This window comes from Histomonas meleagridis (assembly GCF_020186115.1).
Source record: "Histomonas meleagridis strain 2922-C6/04-10x chromosome Unknown scaffold_61, whole genome shotgun sequence".
Classification (NCBI taxonomy): Eukaryota; Parabasalia; order Tritrichomonadida; family Dientamoebidae; genus Histomonas; species Histomonas meleagridis.
Genome location: NW_027150931.1, coordinates 56,566 through 79,335, shown reverse-complemented (window position 1 = coordinate 79,335; position 22,770 = coordinate 56,566). Strand labels below are relative to the sequence as shown.

The window sequence follows — 22,770 nt, the reverse complement described above, 5'->3', positions numbered from 1 at the left end:
GATTCGTTTCATACGAAATGAATCATTAATACCTAAGAAATGTATTTGTTTAAGAACTAATATTAAAAATGAAAAAATCGATGACTTACAACTTCGTAAAAGTAAAGAATTATTACAAATTACTCTATCAGGAATTAATTTATGTAATTTCCCAAACATTTCCGAAACAAATAATTATCGATCATTAACATTTCCTTTAAATTTGTTTAACCCGTCACATGATAATTCGAAATATGTAAAGAAATATCCATTTTGTAAATTCTTAAGTTATAAATCGAAAAATGATTTGGACGTAAAAGAGTTACAAAATGATTTAATCATTCTTTCTTATTCTGATCTTTGCGACATGTCCGAAACTTTATGTTATTTGTTGGAAAGGATACAAAAGGCAGCGTTCATGTTCATACCTTCGTGCGTGATGAAAGAAGCGTTTGCATTGTTGAAGAATATATTCGATCGACATGAGAAAAGATTAATATTTTTCGAAAATAAAAAGGATCATCCAGAGTACGAATCGAACATGAGAATATTCAGATGCCCGCTGCAATTCGTGGCTACAATTAGAGAAACGTTGAGCGAGGAATTAAAGGTGCCAATACCAATTGTGGTGCAGAACTATTCCGCGTATTAAAATAGAAAAAAAATGGTTTGTTATGAATTTTAAATAAAAAAATATTTGGAAATTGTTGTTTGTATAAATAATCATAAAATGTTTCGATGAACAAATACGATGAAATGGAATTTGATCTTTTGCATTTTTTTAATAATTATTATTAAATAACTGATGTAATTTACTCAATAATTTAAATTATGTTCTGTTAAGAGATTTTAATTTTGATCAAGAAAAACAAGAAATATATGTATATTAATACTGTTTTATACAACTACGAAGAGCTGCTTGGAAAAAATTATATAATGATAAGTTGTTAAAAATGAAAATCCCTTTTTGGATAGATTCTTCAAAAAAGCATTGTGTGTGAAAAACAATGACATTATTTAACTTTTGTTCATTAAATATATATATATATATATATATATATATATATTTAAAGTAAAGAAATATTTTTTTTTAATGTAAACATTAAAGTAAATCAATATTTATTCGCATTTGAACTTTACTTACATCACTTTGTTTTTAGTATTTTTGGTATTAATGTATACTTTCTAGCGAAAGAAATAAATTAACTGTGTTTTATATTTGCATTATTCAATAACAAATATTTATAACATTTTATTGATCCGAAAAATGCTGCATAATCAATTAATGAAACATTTTCTACATTAATAAATGAACATCTTTCATAAAGTGACTTTGGAATTGTTTGATCAAAATTAAAATTTGCTTGTGATGTTATTTCTTGAAGTTTTTCTATTTCGTCATTTCGTATTATTTTAGCAATTCCATTTGGATTAACTCCTTCTTTAATATACTTCTTATGAAGTTCCCAATCATTCTTCGAAAGTTCTTCATAGTTATCTTGAAGCTGTTTTCTATAATAATTATTTTCCATTTTACTTAATTTTTCAGGTCCATATAAAATAGCTTGGCATAATTACCAAAAACCTAAATAGCATAATATTTTTTAGATATGATATAGGAATAATAAGAAAGATATGATATCTGTAATCGAAATCATTATTACAATTACAGTTAAAACATTTTAATATCAAAATTTGAGTTTTTGAAAATTGATCAATTCTCATTTCTTCTAAAAAAAATACTAAATGAAAGAATAATATATATTTTAATAAACATCTAAGAAATTAAGATCAAAGCCGAAGTTGGGGAAACCATCATCACTTTGTAAATCAAGGGAATCTGTCTGGAAGAAGTAATCTGTTTCATGATATTGTTCTTCTGTCTGTTGTGGAATTCTGATGTCAAAGTATGAAGCAAATAATGCTTGACAATTACTTGCTTCAGCTGGATTTATTCTACTTGTCCACTGTCTCATTTCAGCACAATTTCCTTTCATAAAAGGAAACAATTTTGCTAATTCTGTTCCATGTTTTGGAGTGATCGATGAATTGATGTAACCAAGAGCTTGAAGTCCACTGTTTATAGATGACTTACATTTCCCTATTAACTTAGATAAATTTCTATTACATACTGCTATACCATCTGATATCCATATAATACCACAAACTAAAGAACGTAAGGAATCATTTCCATCATGTTGAAAAACATAATGTTTAATTGTATCAAGAATAATTTGGAATTGATTTTTCAATTTATCTTTTGTTGCACGGTAGGTCAATGGATCAATTTCTTCTTTGAGTTTAACATAACCTTCTTGATCATAAGAAGATAGTAAACCCCAATAGGATGGTTGTTCTTTATCTTGATTTTCGTTCGACATTGATTTAAGTGAACTCAATTTTTTTTTGAATACCGCCAAAATCGTTTTCTATGAAAAAGTTTTGCTTGAGCATTTAATGACTTGTTTCCAATGCCAACCCCTTTTTTGACTACTTTGCTCTCAATATTTGACAATATTGTAAAACGGCTATGACATGAAGTGGCGATTAATTACATGTCGAAATGCCACAGAATTGTTCTTCGATTTGAGTTGATCGACCAAGACGTTCCTCTGAAATTAAATGTGAAGTGAAATGGTGATGAATGGGAGTAAAAACCGACCAATTGCAAGCAGTATAGGTGCAAAAAGGAAAAATTTTAATGTGTATAAATTCATCACTACCAATTTAAATTGACAAAAATGCTTTACTTTCAATGGTAAGCAATGTTAAAAAAAAATTTAACCACAACATTTCAAATGTAATATTAAAAAAAAAATATTTGACAAGTATATTAAGTGTATTTTAATTAATACAGGGAATCCTCCAAAATTATTTTCTAAAAATTATTTTCTCTTAAAAATGTTAAATCGATATCTTTTATTTATCAAAAATTTCATAAATAAAATTGAAAATAAATTTATTCATAAACTACAAATTAACAATATTTTAATATTTGTTCATAAAAATATATAAACATATGATTTCAAAGAAATTTACATATTATTTCCTTTGCATAAAAAATATAAAATGATTTTGTTCATAAATGTGAAGTAATTCAATACTTTTGCATTTAATTATTTAGTTATTGTTCTCATGAGAACGATCAATTCAAATTGAAATGTGACATGAAATGCATCTAATGTCAGTTTTATGTAAATAAATCAAAAATTCGTTAATTTCCATTTTTTCCTCATCATAAGCATTTTAACAGTATTTTAGCATAATAACTGTTTTAAATTTTCTTCACTCAAACCAATTTGCCTTAAGATACAAATTAACTTAGCATTTTCTTGAGTTCCTTTTATCATGTTACCAATAAATCTTTGCAAGTCTTTATTTTGATTCAAAACTTCCGCAAATTGATTTTTATCGAATTTTATTAAGCAATAAAACACACAAACAATTGGCTCATAAAAATCTTGAACCTCCAAAAGGTCATCATCATCTTTGTAATATTTAGTAATTTCATCAAATTGAGAAATCCTAAAAATTAAATGATAAGACATGTCAACACATAACCTTTTTACATTTATATCGACAATATTTTGGAAAACTTTGATAATAAGAGTTAATGTTTTAAGTGCAAATTTCATTTTATCGCTAATATATGCAAAATTATCGAAGTTATCAATTAAATTTATAATTATTTGTATCATTTCCGAAACAAATTCATTTATAATGTTTATATTATCATTAGAATAATAATATGTAATAGAACATTTAACAATTTTTATCAATTTTTTGTAAATATTTAAATCATTTTCTTTTATGTTTGATATATGCGTTTTTAATTGTTGTAAATATATTGAAATTGGAGAACAATTCATCATTAAAGCTACAAGTGAATTAGACACATATTTTATATCTGTTATATTTAATGAATGTTCTAAAACAGAGAAAATTATTTTCATTAATACATCAAGATAATTAGTTAATTTATAAGTTATAATAATTGTAGTTAATACTTTTAATATCATTGAATCATGATGAATGAGAAAATGATTAATAAACAATTGTAAATCAGCTTCAAGATTTTGAATTATTAAATCTTGCAGCATTAATTTTTGGCATTTAATACAAAATATCGAATAAACAGTAAATATATCTTCTTGATTATGAATTAATTCCGGATGATTAAATGATTGGATGAAAAATTCATGAAAACATTTAACAAGCATAGGTATTTCATCATTATTTATTGTTTTTAATATCATTCGTTTTATAATATTTGCTAAAGCAAAAGAAAAAGTTGGATATGTAAAATGAAAATAATTTAATAAAAAAACGAAATATTGATTAATATGTTGATAATAATTAATTTGATCCAAAGTATAAAATGCATGAAATGCAGTAGTCAATGATATTTGTATTGAAGAAACAATAATTGGTACATATTTACTAACTTTAATGTTTAACACTTCAGATTTTTGAGCAATTTCGCCTAAAATAAGTATCGCAACATTAAGTAAATATGTTTGTATAGATGTACAAGAGAATATCGAATCAATAATCTTAAATATAAATTCAAAATCAAAATTATTTTGTTCATTAATTTCATAATTTTCAATTATAAACATAAGTAAATATAACGCAAGTGCAATAAAATGTTGATCTTGATTTTCGTGTATTAGTTCATTTGCTTTTTGGAAATATCTATTAAATGTTAACATAGGAAATTGCTTTGCTAAATTTCGTAATACTTCAATTGATGCACATGTTGATTCTGGTTTGTTATCATCAATTTCATCGAAATATTTAATCAATAACATATTTAAACATTGAAATATTGGTTCGAAATATTTATGAATTATTCCATCATTAATATTAAATAAATCTTCTGAATATGCAATTGCATTGATAAGTGTTAAAATCTCATCACAAATATTTTCATTAGTATGAGTTAAATCATGAATTAATATTTTTATAATATATATATCATTCGGAAATTGGTCATAAAAAAATCCAGCTATTTGTGTAAGACATTTATATGCAGAAAGTTTAAGTTCTGGAATTTCAAGACTTCCACAAATTAATTTCAACAAAGAAACTTTTGCATAGGAATTGGAATCAGAAAATAGTTCAGTCATTGATTGAATCATTTCGGATATTATGTTAAGACATTGTTCTTTAATTGTCAAAGAAATAGATTTATTGGAAAGATACAAGAAAATAATGTTAAGAATTGGATCATATTGATTTTTATATAAATCTTCTTTTTCAGTAATCTGATATATTGCATTAAGTGAGTTTTCAATAAAAGATATATCGGTAGCGTTTTGAAGATTGTTACATAAAGCTTCAATAATTGATGAGTCATTTTGAGCGTCGAGATATATCTCACATATCTTAGCAAATAATGATGTAGCATGTATGCCAAAAGATGTAAAGAGATATACACTTTGTTTGCAAAGATTTAGTAAAAGATTATTTAATGTCTCGTCAATTTGAAAATGTATTGGATTAATTGTTTGAAACCAATTAAGGGTTCGATAAGCAAGAATTAGGGCTACACAGCGATATGGGACTGGCGCTGATTGTTCGGATAAAATTAAATATAATTGATTTAAAAATTCTTTTGGATTGAATTGCATAAATTGAGATAAACATTGAGCAGATTGTTCACTTACAGCAGCGTTTGTTGACTTAAGGTCATCCAAATAATCAATAAATTTTCTTTCTGCTTGCATTTATAAATGTGCTATCCTTCATAATTTGATCGTTTTTATATAGAAATCAGTTTCCCTAAACGTCATCATGTGTTATTGGCAAATCTTGAATTTATAAAATTAATTTATATACTTATCTATAAGAAAATAATCGTGCGGTCTCGTAGCTCAGTCGGTAGAGCGTTGTGCTGATAACGCAAAGGTCTAGGGTTCAAGTCCCTGCGGGACCATTTTTTTGTTTTTTTAATGTCGCGTTTAATTTATTTTCCAATTCCTTAATTAATGTTTGAAACACAAAAAACTTAATTTAAAATGATTTTTTGCTATTTATACTTTATGTGGTTGTTGCCTTCTTAGAAGTTTATTTCTTTTGTTCCAATACGTTTATTGAATTGCGAAAAATCAAAATCTTTTCCTTCGATTAAATGAAAAAATATATGAAAGAAAAAAGTTAGAGCTAAAACCATACAAGTACATTTTTGATAAACGTTTATGTAATCTTTAAAGTTTTTGAATCAGTTTGAAAAAATTTTATCATTGCGATATTTAATTTTCGGCAAATAGTGAAAATAATATCATCAACAAGCCCTAACTTGTTATATTTTGTTTCATTGATATAGTAGCGAACAATAATTAATCCTGAAGATTTTCGTTGAATGAAGATTTTAGCTGGACCACTTATTAGATTTTGTTTTTGTTAGTGCTTTATTTTGTAAAGTATTGAATTTTGAATTAAGATTTTCTTTGTGTCAATGTGTGAGTTTACTCAATATTGAATGCATAATTGTTCAGATATTTGGTTCATATTAATTATTATGTTCTCTTCATCAGATCAGCAAAACTCGATTTCAGTTGTTAAAAATAAATGGACTGATGCTCAACGTAGAATTGTATGGACGTTGATATGCAAGGCAAGAACAGGCATTCATGTTGAACTTAATCCCATAGTAGCAACTGCTTTTATAACTTTACAACGTTACTTCAGAGGCGACGATAATTGCACATACGATCTTTTTATTTTAATGGCGGCAGCACTTTTTACATCTTGCAAACAAAAGGATTCTTTCAGACCAATACAATTAATTTACTCAGAATTACTAAAGATATGCAAAGCAGCTCCATCACCAATTATCAGATCAATTCCAGGACCCAGAATCAACTCGGATTTAATTGATTACAAAGATATGGTAACAGTTACAAACGCAGAAATTTCACTATTAAACGCCTCTGGATTTGATATGGACATTGAACTTCCATTTGCATATTTTGACACTGTTAAGGAATTAATTCAAAATGAAATTCCAAAAGACGTATACGACAGATTCTGCAAAGAAGCAATTGTTGACATATGTTTAGTCATTTGCAGTGAGTATTACCTTGATGTACCACCAGAAGTAGCAGTTGCAGCAGCAACAGCAGAAACATTCCAAAACAAAGAGCCACCATTAGCTGTGTCTAATTGGGTATCAGGTGTAAGGCTAAAGTATGGAAATGATGCTTATACTCTTGCACTAAATTCATTAATCAATGAAAAAACAAAAACTGCATTTCAAAGATGCCACTAATTTGTTTGTAAGTAAATCTTTTGTTTGAATAATTACTCTAGAAAACAATTATATCATCATTTCAGTTCAGAGATTTTGCATTGGTTATTAACGGTTTTGTAACGTTTTGAATTATATACTATTAAAGAATTATATAATACCCTTAAATTTGAATGCTTAATTGCCTTTGTTGATTTTCTTCCCAAAATAGAATTATCTCTTTATCCAGCTAAGAAAGTCTTCATATTCCAGTAATATATTGTTTTTAAGCATTCTCTAAATATTTACATATATTCAATTTTTTTTTCTCCTTATAATTACATAGAATCATTTTCATAAAATTCTCTGGACTATAAAATAGATTCAAGACATTTTTTCCAGTTCATTGGAAGCTCAGTTTATAAGTTAAAATAAAAAATGATATGCAGAAAAAAATATTTAATTTTTGATCCGTTAATAAACTTGGAAAACGTTACGGTATTATCGTCATTGAAATAATATTGATTGAAAAAGTTGTTTTAGCACAATTCAATTCTTTTTATTTTTTGTGCAAACGGCCACAATTCCATTTAATTTTGAATTGTTTATTGTGGTAAAACAATCAGAAAAACAAAATAATGTTCAATATAATGTTCAGATTTTAACGGTTTTTGTTTTTAAAGGCATTTATGGGTTGCGGACCATCCAAAGAGACGGTCAAAAAGAAAAACAATAATACAGAAAATAAATGCTTAACGTGCCTAGTGTTTGGAATGCCAGAATGTGGACAATCAATCTTTGTAAAAGCAATGGAAAGATATTTAGGAAATATGGGTTACTTTAATGAAAACTTCTCTTTTGTTATTGCACCGCAACAAAGAGAAAAAAGGGTGGAATGGGTTAATCAGTATTCTCAGCCACGAGTAATTGCCTCATATTTTTTTGTTGATGTTTCTTCACATGCAGCAACATTATTAAGCATAAAAACATTAAATTGGCTACAGTCACAACTTGTTGAGCATGATCCTCCTTTTGTTGTCGGATATATAAAGAATCAAATGGATGAAAGTAATTTTGCTTTTTTAAAGAGCAACCTTTCACCAAAATTCGAACTGGCAGCATTTTTTGAAAAGGACGAGACTGACATCAAAAAATTTATAGAGAATATCAAAAAATCTTACGATAACTATAATAAAACGCATATAGATAAATAAATTGTAACTTTCCAGTAAATTTTGTTTTTCATTCTTGTTTTTTAGTATAGAGATGAGATTGCAATTCCATGTTTATTTGGAGCTTAAATTTCAATCACTTTTGATCGTTACTCTTAAATGATACCAAAGTACCAAAGGAAAAGAGATGGAATCCAAAGGGAATCAGTTAAAGAATTTATTGCATACCTCAAAAACAATGCCGAATGGATGGCACCAAGTGCTATGGTAGGAAAAAAAATTGGTTCAATGATATTTGTTTTAAAACCCAAAGGAAGTATTAAATTTATAGAATTTAAACAAACACCAGATAACAAATTTGAATTTCCTATTCTAGAATCGGTTTCTTTGTTTTTTGCAAAACGATTAATTTGTATTTATCTTTCAAATGAAAACACTCCATTTACAGTCTCCGGACATTATTTAGTTAACCTTGCAATATCAAGTGGAATTCCCTTTAGAACAATTTCATCTTATTGTCTTTTCACAAGACTTGCATCTTCGAAAAGAAAACCTAAATTTGAACAAAAGAAAAAAGAAGCTGAAGTAGAAATCACAGCAAACGAAAATAGCTATATCAATTCCATCAATAGAATCAAAAATCTAGGTCCTACAATTAATGAATCTTTTGATATCACGAATGTATATCCAGCGACATATTACATAAAGATAAAAGCGACAAACAACAAAGTAAATGATACAATAGTTAACTTTGATTACCTTCCATCTCATTTGGAATTTGATACCAATATTGTTCATTCATATACAAAACAATGCATTATTTCAATAAAGCCTGCGCCCGTAATTAATAAATATATAATACCTCACATTAACGATACATAACTTGGGATTGCAATCGGTATTACATAACAATAAATGTTTTTAGAAGAAATGATGTTTTATTATTGAATTTACATATTAGACATCAAACACTTGTCAACAACATATATTAACATGTGTTGATTAAGGTTGGAAAAAGTAATTTAACATATGTTAAATAACATCTTTCAAAATTTTATAAAACAAAAGGTTCATAAAAAGAATCAGCCAAAGTTAATTTTTTTAGCAAAAATATTGATTATGAATGCTGTTCCTGCTGTTGCCGATAACAAACTTGAAAACTTATCATCCAACCACTTATGAACTTACAACGAAAAAAAACGCGTTGAAAAAATTGTTTGATTTAATCAAAAATTTCAATACACAACATTGAAAAATTTGTTTGATTCAGTTGATTGAATTATTTGTGACGTGTTCAATGAATATTCATTGAAAATTATCGGATGACGATACTCCCTTTCAAAAATCTTTTTATTATTAAAACTTTTTTCATCAGTTATTGTTGCTCATATGGCATTTAAGAGAGTTTCTATATGTTGTTTAACCATGTTATAGATTTATTTTTATTTACCCATTCGAAAAAAAATATCATTAATTTTTTAGTTAACAATTTCTGAGTAATACAAGTTATTCAAATCTATATCTTTAGATGTGAAAAATTTCCCATAAAATCATGGGAGATACCACTGTTCTTCGAAAACTCATTCATTTTTTATTTGCTTGTAGGATGATTAGAAATGAATGCTAACTCAATTTTGCAGAAGCTTATTCAACGTTATCACGCTGGTGCATTCAAAAGTTCGGGATGGCAAATAAAATTGAATACAAAAATAATTTAAAACGCCGGTGGTTATTATCGATGAAAACCGTTTGCCAAGGAAATTTTGTGAACATTATAAGTGTTCATATCACATTTTCAAAATGAGCTGCAACAAGTGCTGCTGTGGACCAGATTGCGCATGCGGACCAGACTGCAAGTGCACACCAGAATGCAACTGCCGCGGACCAGCAAGAGTCGGTCAAAAGGCACCATGCTTCAAGGGAACTGCTGTTAACACTGATCTTGACTTTGAAGAAATCACTCTTGAACAATACAAGGGCAAATGGCTTGTTCTTTTCTCATATCCATTAGATTTCACATTCGTTTGCCCAACAGAAATCATCGCTTTCAGCGAAGCCGCCGAAAAGTTCAAGGCAATCAACTGCGAAGTTGTTGGTATGTCCGTTGATTCTGTTTACTGCCATCTTGCTTGGATCGCTCAACCACGTAGCGAAGGTGGTCTTGGCGAAATCAACATCAAATTAATTGGTGATCTTGGTGCTAAGATTTCCAAGAAGTACGGATTCTACATGTGCGATGCCGGCCATGATCTTCGTGGAACTGTTATCATTGACCCAGAAGGTATTGTCCGCCACATCTCAATGAACTTCCCTGATGTTGGTCGTAACATCGAAGAAGTTCTTCGTCTTGTTAAGGGATACCAATTTGCTGCTGCTCATGGTGAAGTTTGCCCAGCTCAATGGCAAGAAGGCCAAGACACAATCAAGCCAAATCCAAAGGAAAGCAAGGAATACTTTGCAAAGCATAAGTAAAAGCACTTCCAATTAAAACAAATTTTTTTCATCAAAGTTTTTATTCACTATAAATCTTTACATCAAATTAAAAATATTTGTATTTAAAAGTCAATTTATTTGTTTTATATATTTCACTATTGATAACTTTTATATGCATTTTGATGACAAAAAATGAGAGTTTCCTCCTATCAACTTTTCCAAATTTGCAATTTTGATCTTTTAAAAAAATTCTGCTTTTAAATTTTATGTAAAGGTAAATAATTTCTCAACATAAGTTTTTCAATGATAAAGTGCAATTTTTTAAAACTCATTCTTTAAAATGAAAAGGTTTTATGTGATGGCAAATAAATTTCACTTCAAATTTCTTATTTTTGGTTATTTATGTCACTTTTAAGCAAAAAATGACTGAAAAAAAAATCACACATGTTGTAGAACAATTCCTACTAGATGCACCGCCAGGTGAGTATGAACAATGTTCTTATGATCTTTCAATCCTTACCAACAAAAATTCACTTAAAGCTGCTCGAGCTTCAACTCATGAAAAATGGTTACATAAATTCTGCTATGGTGTCAATATTAACGGTAACATTGCTATTCTTTGCGATGAAGCCAAGGTTTCTGATGGCGTTTATCTTAATCCAAATGATTATACTCTATTTAAGTTTAATTATGATGATCTTAAAGCTACACCTATTAGTGACAAGCCCAAAGAATCAAGTTCTTCCCAGCGAAATGAGATGCAAAAACAATTGCAGAAGTATGCTAAAACAGCATATAAGTCACAAGTTGGAATTGGTGTTTATGAGCAATCAAAGGGAAATTTCACCATTGTTATTAGGAGCTCATCCATTTCTCTCAATAATTACAGAACTGGGGGAATAGTTTCAAGATACACATTAGACAAAAGTGGTAAACTTAAAGGCGAAATTAACATTGTTCAACACTTCTTCGAAAGTGGTAATGTCATGTGTAATACTGGCGCGACACTAAGCCACGATATCCATCACAACGATATCAAGGAACTTATTGCAACAATTGAAAAATTTGAAGCAGAATGGCTCAAGGCTTACTATGATGCTCTCGAGAAAATGTACAGCGAAGGAATGAACAAGCTCAGAAGGAAACTCCCATATAGTGGAACCAAGATTAATTGGGAAGCCGAACTATGTGGAATTGCAGGAATGAGTCAATAAACTCATGTTTTCCCTAAATAAACGAAACTTGCTCACACCATTTGCAAAGACAATTTCCTGGTTTAATAACGTTTATATATCAATTTAAGTGAATTTTGATCGTTCTCCATCTCAAGATGAACATCACTTGCATAGTTTGCAATAATTGTGTACGGCGAATTGGAGAGACTCCAGTGCATAAGTTTCTGGTCTTTACTTCATGTCACAGGAAAGTTAGTAAGTTTTTTGTAATAGTGAATTAGAATCCAATTTAGGTTCAACTTATTTTAATAAAGGACTCTTTGAGGAGAATTATTTATTGAATAGAAATATAGCGTTCCCAAAAATCAACTGAGCGCTGATATTCTTCTTGGTTTATTGGATTGGATGATCCTCCATATTCAACGCCAAGTGCATTTCTCATTGCTGTGATTGGTTGCATTGGTGTTTCGGTTTCAATGAGTTGCGCCTTGATTGAGATGAGTCCCCAATCCCAGGTTCCTGGTGTAACTTCTTCATTCATTGCATCTGCTTCTTTGATAAGTTGTTCATGAGAATAAAAAATTAAGTCAAGATATTTAGCTGTTGGAACACCTCCAGGTACATCATTAGCGTCAATCCAACGACAAAGAACAGCAAGTTCTGTTGGTCTTCGTGAACGATAACCAGATTTAATTAAAGGTAGAATTTCTTCTGTGATTTCAACAACATCTACACGAGCATCGGTGAAGTTTGGTATGAAAACGTGACGACAGAAAGGTGCATAACCACCAACACTGCACTTATCAAATCCTCCTTTTTCAGCAATATAAGAATTGACACGATTCATGAACTCTTCTTTTGATACATTTGTAATCTTTGCACCGGTATATAAAGGGTCATCAAAATGCCTTAGTGCGAATCTATCTAGAGCAATCATATGTATGAGTCAATATTTTAACAGTATCTCTGAAATTTTTTTAATACTTTATTCAGTAAATAAAAAGTGGCGTCATCTGGCCAAAAATAGAAAAGTGACAAAATGGATGTCTTCTTTACCTTATTTCTTTTCTCCAATGCAATCGAAGAATATGGAGGCGAGAAGTCTGACATTTTGATTTCTTATTACTCAATGATAAAACTTCAACACACAGAAACAGATTTACTCTTATCATCAATTGAATTGAATTATCCTTCTGGATCATTCCAACAGATGACTCGTGCAATTCGTAAGCCAGTCCTAGCAGAAACATATTGGACTGTTTTTCCTATGTCAAACGAAACAGAAATTCTCCAAGGAAAGCCTATTGAATGTGGATCAACAATTCGCTTGAACCATGCTACAACCAAAAAATGGCTTCACTCACATCGTGTAAAGACGCCAGACAACAAAGGATTTGAGGTTTCTTGCTTTGATGAAGACGATGAAGGAAACCTATGGTATCTTGAATGCAACGACATGTGGACTGCTGGTTCCGCCTTTCGCCTTCAGCACGTTGTTACAGACCATTATTTAGCTGTTGATAGTTCTTCCGAATATCCAGCAGAACAAGCAGGCGAACATTTAGTTTATGCTTCAAAGATTGATGAAGGTAACGAGTGGTCCATTGCAGGCGCAATAACTGTAGATGAAAATTAAATTTTTTAATTCTTTTGGTTTATTATTGAAGCGTTTTTACAATAAAAATTCGATTTTCTGCTTTAGGAAAGTCACTCAGGCTTGAAACATTCATATAATAATATAAAAAAAAATATTTATGAGATAAATCATTGGTTGATTTCAAATGGAACATTTTGGTCAATGACATATTTAAAACATTCTAAAGTTAACAACAAATTGTGGTTAAAAAACAAAATTTCAATTCATGAAATTAATTCATTTTTTATCAAGATATTTTCATTTTATTGGTTATTTTTTTGAATGAAAAATAGTTTTGTCGGTCTGCCCCTGTTTTGCTTGCCGCAACCTTCTTTTTGCAAAAAATGGTTTTTCATCATTACTTTTCCCCATTTACTTAAATGTGCATTCCTACAACTATTATAAATTTTTTACGTGAGATTCATTTTTCAAAATCCAAACACAAATGTATAAAATGTTTTAGTTTTTTAATAATATTGTATATTCTTTTTATGCTTTGAAAATAGAATAGGTAATATTTTAAATATTTAAATTTCAACAATTTCTAAATATTATAACGAAATCATAAAAATGTCTTTATACTTAGATATAACATCTTACTGTTATATTGAGAATAAGTGAGTGAAATGATGGAAGTCAAATATTTATTTATGTAAATTATGTACTGCAGTATATTTAATAACTTTCATTAATCAATAATAAAAGATGTAAATAAATGATATTGTATACAAAGAAAATGTTTTAATAAGTTATAATAAGAGCTATTAGTAACAAAATATTTTATTAATGCACATTAATTTTTAGAAATCTAATCAAGAAAATGATGAAATAATTTTGAGAAAAAATATTATTATTAAATAATTATGAAAATTTTAAATAAAATTTTGTTTAATTATTTATACGATTCCATGATTATAAAAAATTGTAAATAATTTTTGTTAAAACAATGAAATAAGCAACAAAATAATTGGTTTAGCTTGTGTTTTTATGGGGTACACTGTTGTAAATCTATCGGCCATTAACTGTAGTGATGAAATTAACCCCTTTGCTCAACGAATGGATGTTCACTGTAAAGTTTTCATAATATTCTTAATATCAATCATTACTTGTTTATTTAAATAATTCATTTGATTCAATTATCATTTTCAAATCATTATTCCTTGCATGAAAAGATCGGATAATTTATTTGACACACAACAATGCTATGATAATATAAATTATTTGCTTTAATAAACAGTATAATTTTTTGAAAAACAAGAACAAATTTTATAAAAAAAAATATAGTAAAGAAATTGTTTTATTATTTTTATTTTCATATTTATTAAAATTTTTAATTTTTGTTTTAATGGCTATATTGAAATAAAGAACTATTTTTGCAAAATGTATACATACTTTTCAAAAAGGATATAAATTATGTTAAACATAATTTTTCATAAAGAATTCCTTAACTTTAATATATAAAATTTAAGATATGATACTATTTTGATAATTTTAATGCAATTTTATAAAAAAAAATTTCCAAAGAAACAAAACAATTGACAAATATTACATCATTTTAAAATCATTATTAAATAATAATTTCTAAAATTCGGCAAATTCCTAAAAAAAGCCAAGAAAACTTTGAAGTTTATTTTCTAATATTATTTTCAATGGTAAATTTAGGATAATTCAAAGAAAGACGATAGACGCTGATCGCTTTTCAAGTGACCATTTTTTTCAATGAATAAATCACGGTTTATGCCGGTTAAAACATAGAAATCAAAATGCTAAATTCAACGACAAATATCTTATTCTCATGGAGATATTTGAAGCTTTAACATTCATTTTATGATTAAAATACGACATTTGTTATTCCTTTTCGTTTAAAAGTTTTAATATTGAAAATGTCAGGAAATATTTTCATTTGAATTTTTGATTGAATCAAAATGAAAGGCGAAGAGAATCGCAAAGCAAAGCCACAAAAAAAGAGTAATTTCTCCGATTTCGTCAAGAGCTTTCTTCAAACCCATGAAACTGAAGCCAGCAACAGTATTATCCAGATCAATCAATTATCTTTGGAATCAGGTATTGAAAAACGTCGTCTTTACGACTTCATGAACGTACTCGTGGCATGTGGAATCTGCTCCAAATACAATACCCATTCATACCAATGGATAGGCTTATCATCAATCGAAGAATTGCTTCCTCGTATCTCACACGAAATTGAGGTCAGAGCAATCCGAGAAGATGCCACATTCATATTTGCACTTCCAAAGTCCCCAACAGTCGGTAACTTAATCAATAGCTTCTTAGGCGTATTTCTATATTTTGGAATTCCATCTTTTCATATCAAAGACATAGCTATATTATTCTCTGACAATGACGATAAAATAAAGCCTATCCTTCGTAGGCTATACCTTGTATCATTTTTACTAGAACGAATAGGCATATTGAAACATTCAACCAAAGTTGGTCAGTGCCAAATCAACGCCGACCTAAGCCAAGTGATGAAAAATACATTTGAAACAATGTCCAAAAATAGCGAATTTCCACCTGATTGCATTGAACATCAATTGAACAGGTTTGATGACTTGTATATTACCAGACTAAGAATCGACAGAAGAGAGCAGCTCTTTAATCACCTGCAGGCCAGAGTTGACAGAATCAAGAAGGGAAGCAGAACATATAATTTCGATCCATTATCGAAATCGTATGAAATTGGATTTTGAGCAACTACTTCTTGAAAATGGTTTTGTTGATTTAACTGCATTGGTGTAATCAAATTAAATTTAATCATATAATTTTGTTATGTTTGAAAATAATTGTTGTAATGTTTGACCCAGAAACAGAGCTGGCACTGCAGGTTCCACAAGTCAGGAGATCCAACTTTGGCGATTTCGAGGTTAGCAGGAGACGATGCCTTTTAATTGAAAACGAGCGGTTAATAACCGTATCGTATTGAATTATTAATGGGGGAAAGGGCCTCATTCAAAAAGTTGAGCTGACGATTTTACTTTCACACAAATTTATTTGACATAATCAATCAAAAGGTATTTTACAAACCTCTTTGTTATGAAGATAGAGTAAAAATAGTTACGCGGTTGACTATATTTTTGATTCATCTCTTTCAGCCATTACCAAAAAATTCATCTTCTTTTGTTATACATTTACACTATGATTTATTTTTTATCAAGACAATATAATCATAGTTACGATTTCGATCAAAGCGTACAAAAGCTCGATTTCTTGTAATGTTATTTCCTTGCATAATGAGAATTTTTTGATCAAATTATCATTCATAAACAAAAACCATATGATATATATCTTTTTTATTTACAATTATACTCCAACAATTATTGGAGTTTTGATGGCGTGAGTGTAAATGAAAGTGATTTTGCCTCTTTTTTGATATCTTTTCGATCTCGAAGTAATGGACCAGAATATCTTCTCATTGTATTTTGTACAAGATTCCTGTTAATTATGTGCCTTTGGCGCTCATGGTAATAAAGATAATTTGGATTTAAATCTGATTCACGTTGTATTCTTTCTTTTTCTTGGAAGCATTCATTAATTAAGGCATGTATTTCAGCAAACTCATGTGTCATATGTTCTTTTAGTAAGTCAATCTCGTGAATAGTATTGTTTATTTCACTCATCAATTGGTTATGATTATTTAAAACTTTTTGGTTTACATATGCTGTAAGTTGTGTAGAAACTCTCTGAAATGTGCTGTCAACATATTTGCAATTCGCTTTCTCAATAATTGATCTTGAAGAGGCCTTTTGTGCTAAAGCGGACCTAAGATATGTAATAATTTCTGTAATAGCTGCATCTGGATCTGCTTGAACTTTAATACTAAATACGTCCCAATCTATTTCACTTGGTGGGCCAATATCACTACATATTGATGATGTTGATTTTACACTAGATTCTGAACTAATACCCAAAGCTTTAGAATATGAATTGATTTCAGCTTCAATTTGATCTAGTTTTTGATTTGTTTCTTCTTGAAATTCTTCGAATCTGTCTTTAAGTGATTTTTTCATGAATAAGCAAAGACCGTTTACTATTAAACGGCCACCCAACGTTTTTTTTTTTGTTCAAAACAAGACTTCTCTACAACATTTCATGTCTATTATTACATTTGGTGGTTCATGAAAGTATTTTCTAAAAAGAGCACAAAAATGATTTAAAATAAAATTTAATAAATATTAAGATTTAATCAACATCCAAAATTTTTAACAAGTCTGAATAACGCAAGACAATTTAATTAAAAGTTGTGCCTGTTTGCTGAAATAACAATTTATAAAATATTTTATAAACATCAAATTAATTTAATTTGTACATCTCCACCTTGGCTTACCAGGTAATCGTAAATCATTGTGTGTCCTCTGTTAAATGCGCACTGAGCTGGAGAAATTCCATGAGATGAGAGAACGTTTAAATTGGCGCCTTTTTCTGTCAAAATTTGGCAAATTTCGAAATCTCCTCTCGAACAGGAGTAATGAAGCGGTGTCCAGCCTCTACGGTCTCTTTGATCTATTGATGCAATGCAGTGAGGTGAGTTGAGAAGAATTTTAATAACTTCGGAGTTACCATAAAATGATGCGTATAAAAGAGGTGTTCGATCACCATCAACAAGAATATGAGTATCAGCACCAATAGAAACAAGATATTTTAAAACTGGAATAGAGTTTTTCAATGCTATTAAAAGGGGTGTTATATTTGATTCTGAAGATTCATTCATATTACAATTGTTTCGAATTAAAAATTTAATAACTGAGGTACATTGAGGATATGATGCATAATGAATTGGTTTGAATCCTTTATTATCAGACTTGTTTAAATCAAAATTACGATTCCAAAATCTTTCAACAATTTTAATATTTCCATATTGACAAGCATAATGTAATGAATTTTTTCCATTTGAGTCTGTTATATTAAAATCTATTCCAGCACTATCAAAATAATCACAAATTTCAATTGAACCACCTGCTGCCGCAAAGTGAAAAGGCAAAACTCCTTTATCATCACCAAGTAATAAATCAGCGTCATTATTAAGCAGATATTTGAAACATTTTTTTGCAGCAAAATAAGCAGCAATTGAAATCAATGGTGGGTTATTTTTTAAAATTGGCCAATCACATGAATTGCAATCTAGTTTTGCATTTACATTATCATTTTCTATGATAAATTCTTCAAGTGTTTTAATGTCATCTCTTTCAAACACTACAAAATCCGTGATAAAATTGACAAAACTCAAATCATTCAATTAAAACTATATTCAAAGAATAATTTTGACAATTCCAATTTAATTCAAATCGAAAGTAAACGTTCTCCGCCTAAAAGTGAATTCACTCAATCAAAAACACATCAAATAAAATCATTTCCAAATATCGAAAGATAAAAGCATTTAACAATAAAATCAATACAACAGCTGTGATTTTCTTCTTAATGATAGTGACATAAACCTCTTCTTTTCACCCTCAATCTTAGAGAACATTGTATTCACTGATGTCTTCTTCTTTAAGAATTGTTCTATTTCAGTTACAACATGAATATGTCTATTATTTGCACCACTTTTAGCTATTTCTAATGATTTCTTCATTTTGAAATTTGCGATTGAAAAAAGCATTTCAAGGTTACTTTGATCTTTGTTATATCTAAAGTAATATAAAATTAACTTAAAAACTTCGATAATTTTCCTCCAATTTGTAGATGGAATTAATAGAGCAATTCTTCTAAAAAGAAATTGATCATGAACTAAAGCAGAAAACACTTTTGGATGGTGTGTTATGATATCTCGAAATACTTTAAACGCAGCAATTTGAACATCTAATTCACCAAATTGACCCATAAGTTGAATTAGTGTATCCATTATAAGTTGATATTGCTTAAAAAAGAGACCTGATGAGCGATGGAAGATAAGCTGCTTCATACATTTAAGCATTGTAACCTTTGCTAAAGATGTTTGAGATATACAAAGAGCCGAAAACACCACCGATTCCAGTTGAGACAATTGATTTTCATAATTCTTTTTCTTGTTATGATTAAGGATTCTCTTACAAAACTTAAAAATGGAATAAAGTAATCGATAAGTTCCATCATTTGGTTGAACATTGTTTGTAATTCCCGAGACAAACAATAACAACCAATTAAGTTCATTAGCTGGAGAACTACTTCTAATCTTAGTTAACATTAAGTTCTCTAAGAATCGTATCATTTCAGGATTGTCATCGACTTTATGCCAGTTCAGATTTTCGACGGATAATGCGAAATTCTCTATAAGTAATATACGGATTGGATCACTGACTAATACTCTGTTAGAAAACTGAAGAAAAACTTTCGGAGACCGTTTGGCCAATTCAGAGAGTCTGTCAAAAATCGACGGTTCCATTTCACGTAACATTACAGGTACATCGTTTACACCTGATGAAATAATTAAATACACGAAATTGTATACAACATAATCATTGTCAATGCTACTGATTGATTTGATGATTTCAGTCATATTTAACTTTAAAAACATTTCCGCTGGTTGAGCTAGCATCTCTATACTCTTTTGAAAAAACTCATATCCGCCTTCGTAATAAAACAATGGTTCCTTATAAAAATTACTTAAGTGGATACAAATATGTAATACCAAAAATATATTTTGAATGGTAGATATAACACCAGAACTTTCTCCAAAGATTTTGGATTCAATTTGGAAATAAGGAACAAAGTTCTTTTGGTTATCACAAAAATCCGTAAATACTAAATACACCTGATAGAAAAGTGATACGTTACCCAAAATCGCTTGACAAAACATTTTTTTGCTTCCAAACAATTGATAAAAAGCATTAAATATTTGATATCGACAATCAAAGCTTTTTGTCATTTGATACAAATGGATAAAACCTTTCAGAATTTTGATCTCATCAATTTGCGCCGAAGTTATATTCAAAACTTCGTTTGCTTTTGTGTTCATAATACCTCTGAATATCATTCTGTAAGACGATGGTTCCGTTAATCCGTATTTGATGTAATCGTTAATAATTACTTCGCATTGTCCTTTGTTACGAAGCGCTGACACTGGCAAAAGATAATACTTCTGACGGAGAATTGTCGATGAATATCCAGCAGAAAGACTGCATAAACTTTTGGTGAGGATTGGGGCACTCAATGGTCCGACGGTTTGGACCCCAAACGGTTTTTGGTGTTCTTCTTCTTTTGTTTTTGATGTGTTTTGTTTGTACGGCTTCTTTGGGTTTTCTTCTGTTAAGCCAAGGATAGACCGAAACTCTGTGGGGTGATAAGGAATTTTTTCGACTGTGTTAGCAATTTGATACCATTTTTCAGCCGCAATTGTAAATTCTTCAAATGAGTCATACATCTCAGGGATTGGAAATTGTGGGATAAGGTCTTCACTCCAAAGATGTTCATTTTGAATATCATTTAGTGAATCTATTGTATCATTTAAGGGAACCGAATTAGCATAATTAAGAACAGAAATTAATGGAGAATTACTAACAGAACTCGAAAAAATCGCAGAAGAGCCCGATTTGTATGGCTGAGATTTTCGATATCTTCCTGCCATTGTTTTCGTTCTGTTACGCATAGGAAAAAAACTTCTCTGTTCTATGGGTGGCATAGGCCCTCTTTTGGGAAATGGATAAAGGAAGCATTGAGGATTTGGTAATACGAAATATGATCTTAAATTGTTATAACGTTTGTAAAAATTATAAACAGCATAAGTGTTTTCTAAGCCTGATTCCTCGGGAAGTTCTTCTGGATTCGCTTCAATGGGAATATCAAGTGGCTCAAAATATTTAGAATAAACTTGCCCATCAGCCCCAACGAATATTGGGTCCGTGCTGTTGTGCGGTATATCTTTATCTTCGCTGTTGGGATCTGGTTCTTCTTCTTTCTGCATCAGTTTTTTTTTTCAAAAGTGACAAATGCAAAAATGTATCCTTTTGAATATCCCCCAACATGACTTTCAAAAAGTCAAAAAATTTGGGTTTTTTTCAATTGAAATTTTTCGTTTTACCGCGCGAGGCAGTAAAAGTGACATATCGTTTTGTGCATTGTAACAGTTGTGTAAGAGTGAAAAAAAATATGTTCAAGTCTGATATTGAATTTGTTATTTAGGTACTTTAGTAAAAATATAATTTCGTATTTTATTAAATAAAAAATTGAAATCGCAAATTTAGAAAATTGAAAATTAATGCGCTATAACAACAATTGTGATACTGTCCAAATCAGCATTCATAAAATAATGGGATAAATTAAATTTACAGATTATTGAAAAATCTGTTTCATATTTCTTTACTTTCCGAAATTATTAATGTGTTAAATTAATTAATATATTTGTGCAAATATGGTTAAATATTTTATTAGAACTTTAACTATGTAATTAATAAATAATTTGATATTTGTTTAACGAACAGGCGGTGAATAAATTGAAATGAATTAGCTAATATTGCATTATTAAATGGTTCGATATATTTGATTATGACATTGAACTTATTATGTTTGGAAGCTTGACTTCTGAATACTTAATTCTTGTTGTTTGTCATAGAATGCTCTAATGCAAAAAAATATTCGTTAGCAATAGATAGAAGATATTAAGTGATCATGTAAGTTTTGTATGAATTATATTTTGTGCTTGTGATAAATTTGAATGTTAATAATATTGAGTTCGGATGTAAATATGAATATATATTAATTATAAAAAATTAGTGCCCATATACGAAGGATGTGGTGCATTCCTTATGTAAGAGACTAAACTGTTTTCAATATTTACGATCTATGATGATACGATCTAATTCTTTGAAGCTGAGCTAATCAACAAGATATACATCGGCATGATTAAATATATTCTTCCACTCAAGTAAATTATAAAAAACATTTCAATAGTTGAAAATTAACATAATACAATAAAAATATTAAAATTAACATGAAATTGATTTTATTTAAAGTTAATATATTAATATTAATATGATTTCATATGAAATAAATAATAAACCGAAATGTTAAGTTTAGCGCAATCTTAAATCCATTGGCCATTTACATCTGCGTTCATTGAATTCTTTTTTACTTTGAGTTTGAGCGTTTGCAAGTTGACTTGATGAAATAGAATTTTTTTTTTTTCGAATAACGAAAACAATACTTCCGGTATTT

General features: G+C 29.1%; 8 protein-coding genes across 8 annotated transcripts; 4 read left to right on the top strand and 4 right to left on the bottom strand.

Moving 5' to 3' along the window:
- Positions 1-1,745: 1,745 nt before the first annotated feature.
- On the bottom strand, positions 1,746-2,360 carry GO595_010075 (uncharacterized protein; the record flags this gene model as incomplete). The annotated part of the gene is made up of 1 exon (XM_067912714.1): positions 1,746-2,360. The coding sequence occupies one exon, from the start codon at positions 2,358-2,360 to the stop codon at positions 1,746-1,748; it is 615 nt and encodes a 204-aa protein (XP_067768813.1).
- A 4,142-nt stretch (positions 2,361-6,502) lies between these two features.
- Positions 6,503-7,252, top strand: GO595_010074 (Cyclin, N-terminal domain containing protein; the record flags this gene model as incomplete). The annotated part of the gene is made up of 1 exon (XM_067912712.1): positions 6,503-7,252. The coding sequence occupies one exon, from the start codon at positions 6,503-6,505 to the stop codon at positions 7,250-7,252; it is 750 nt and encodes a 249-aa protein (XP_067768812.1).
- Positions 7,253-10,182: 2,930 nt separating this feature from the next.
- GO595_010073 (thioredoxin peroxidase) lies at positions 10,183-10,854 on the top strand (the record flags this gene model as incomplete). The annotated part of the gene is made up of 1 exon (XM_067912711.1): positions 10,183-10,854. The coding sequence occupies one exon, from the start codon at positions 10,183-10,185 to the stop codon at positions 10,852-10,854; it is 672 nt and encodes a 223-aa protein (XP_067768811.1).
- Positions 10,855-11,237: 383 nt separating this feature from the next.
- GO595_010072 (F-actin-capping protein subunit alpha) lies at positions 11,238-12,029 on the top strand (the record flags this gene model as incomplete). The annotated part of the gene is made up of 1 exon (XM_067912710.1): positions 11,238-12,029. One exon carries the CDS (start codon positions 11,238-11,240, stop codon positions 12,027-12,029), a length of 792 nt encoding a protein of 263 aa, XP_067768810.1.
- Positions 12,030-12,324: 295 nt separating this feature from the next.
- On the bottom strand, positions 12,325-12,927 carry GO595_010071 (flagellar associated protein; the record flags this gene model as incomplete). The annotated part of the gene is made up of 1 exon (XM_067912709.1): positions 12,325-12,927. One exon carries the CDS (start codon positions 12,925-12,927, stop codon positions 12,325-12,327), a length of 603 nt encoding a protein of 200 aa, XP_067768809.1.
- A 102-nt stretch (positions 12,928-13,029) lies between these two features.
- Positions 13,030-13,626, top strand: GO595_010070 (Stromal cell-derived factor 2-like protein; the record flags this gene model as incomplete). The annotated part of the gene is made up of 1 exon (XM_067912708.1): positions 13,030-13,626. One exon carries the CDS (start codon positions 13,030-13,032, stop codon positions 13,624-13,626), a length of 597 nt encoding a protein of 198 aa, XP_067768808.1.
- A 3,332-nt stretch (positions 13,627-16,958) lies between these two features.
- On the bottom strand, positions 16,959-17,651 carry GO595_010069 (uncharacterized protein; the record flags this gene model as incomplete). Its single annotated transcript, XM_067912707.1, has 1 exon — positions 16,959-17,651. One exon carries the CDS (start codon positions 17,649-17,651, stop codon positions 16,959-16,961), a length of 693 nt encoding a protein of 230 aa, XP_067768807.1.
- Positions 17,652-19,547: 1,896 nt separating this feature from the next.
- GO595_010068 (uncharacterized protein) lies at positions 19,548-21,520 on the bottom strand (the record flags this gene model as incomplete). Its single annotated transcript, XM_067912706.1, has 2 exons — positions 19,548-19,561; positions 20,581-21,520. The coding sequence occupies 2 exons, from the start codon at positions 21,518-21,520 to the stop codon at positions 19,548-19,550; spliced, it is 954 nt and encodes a 317-aa protein (XP_067768806.1).
- Between the last annotated feature and the right edge of the window lie 1,250 nt (positions 21,521-22,770).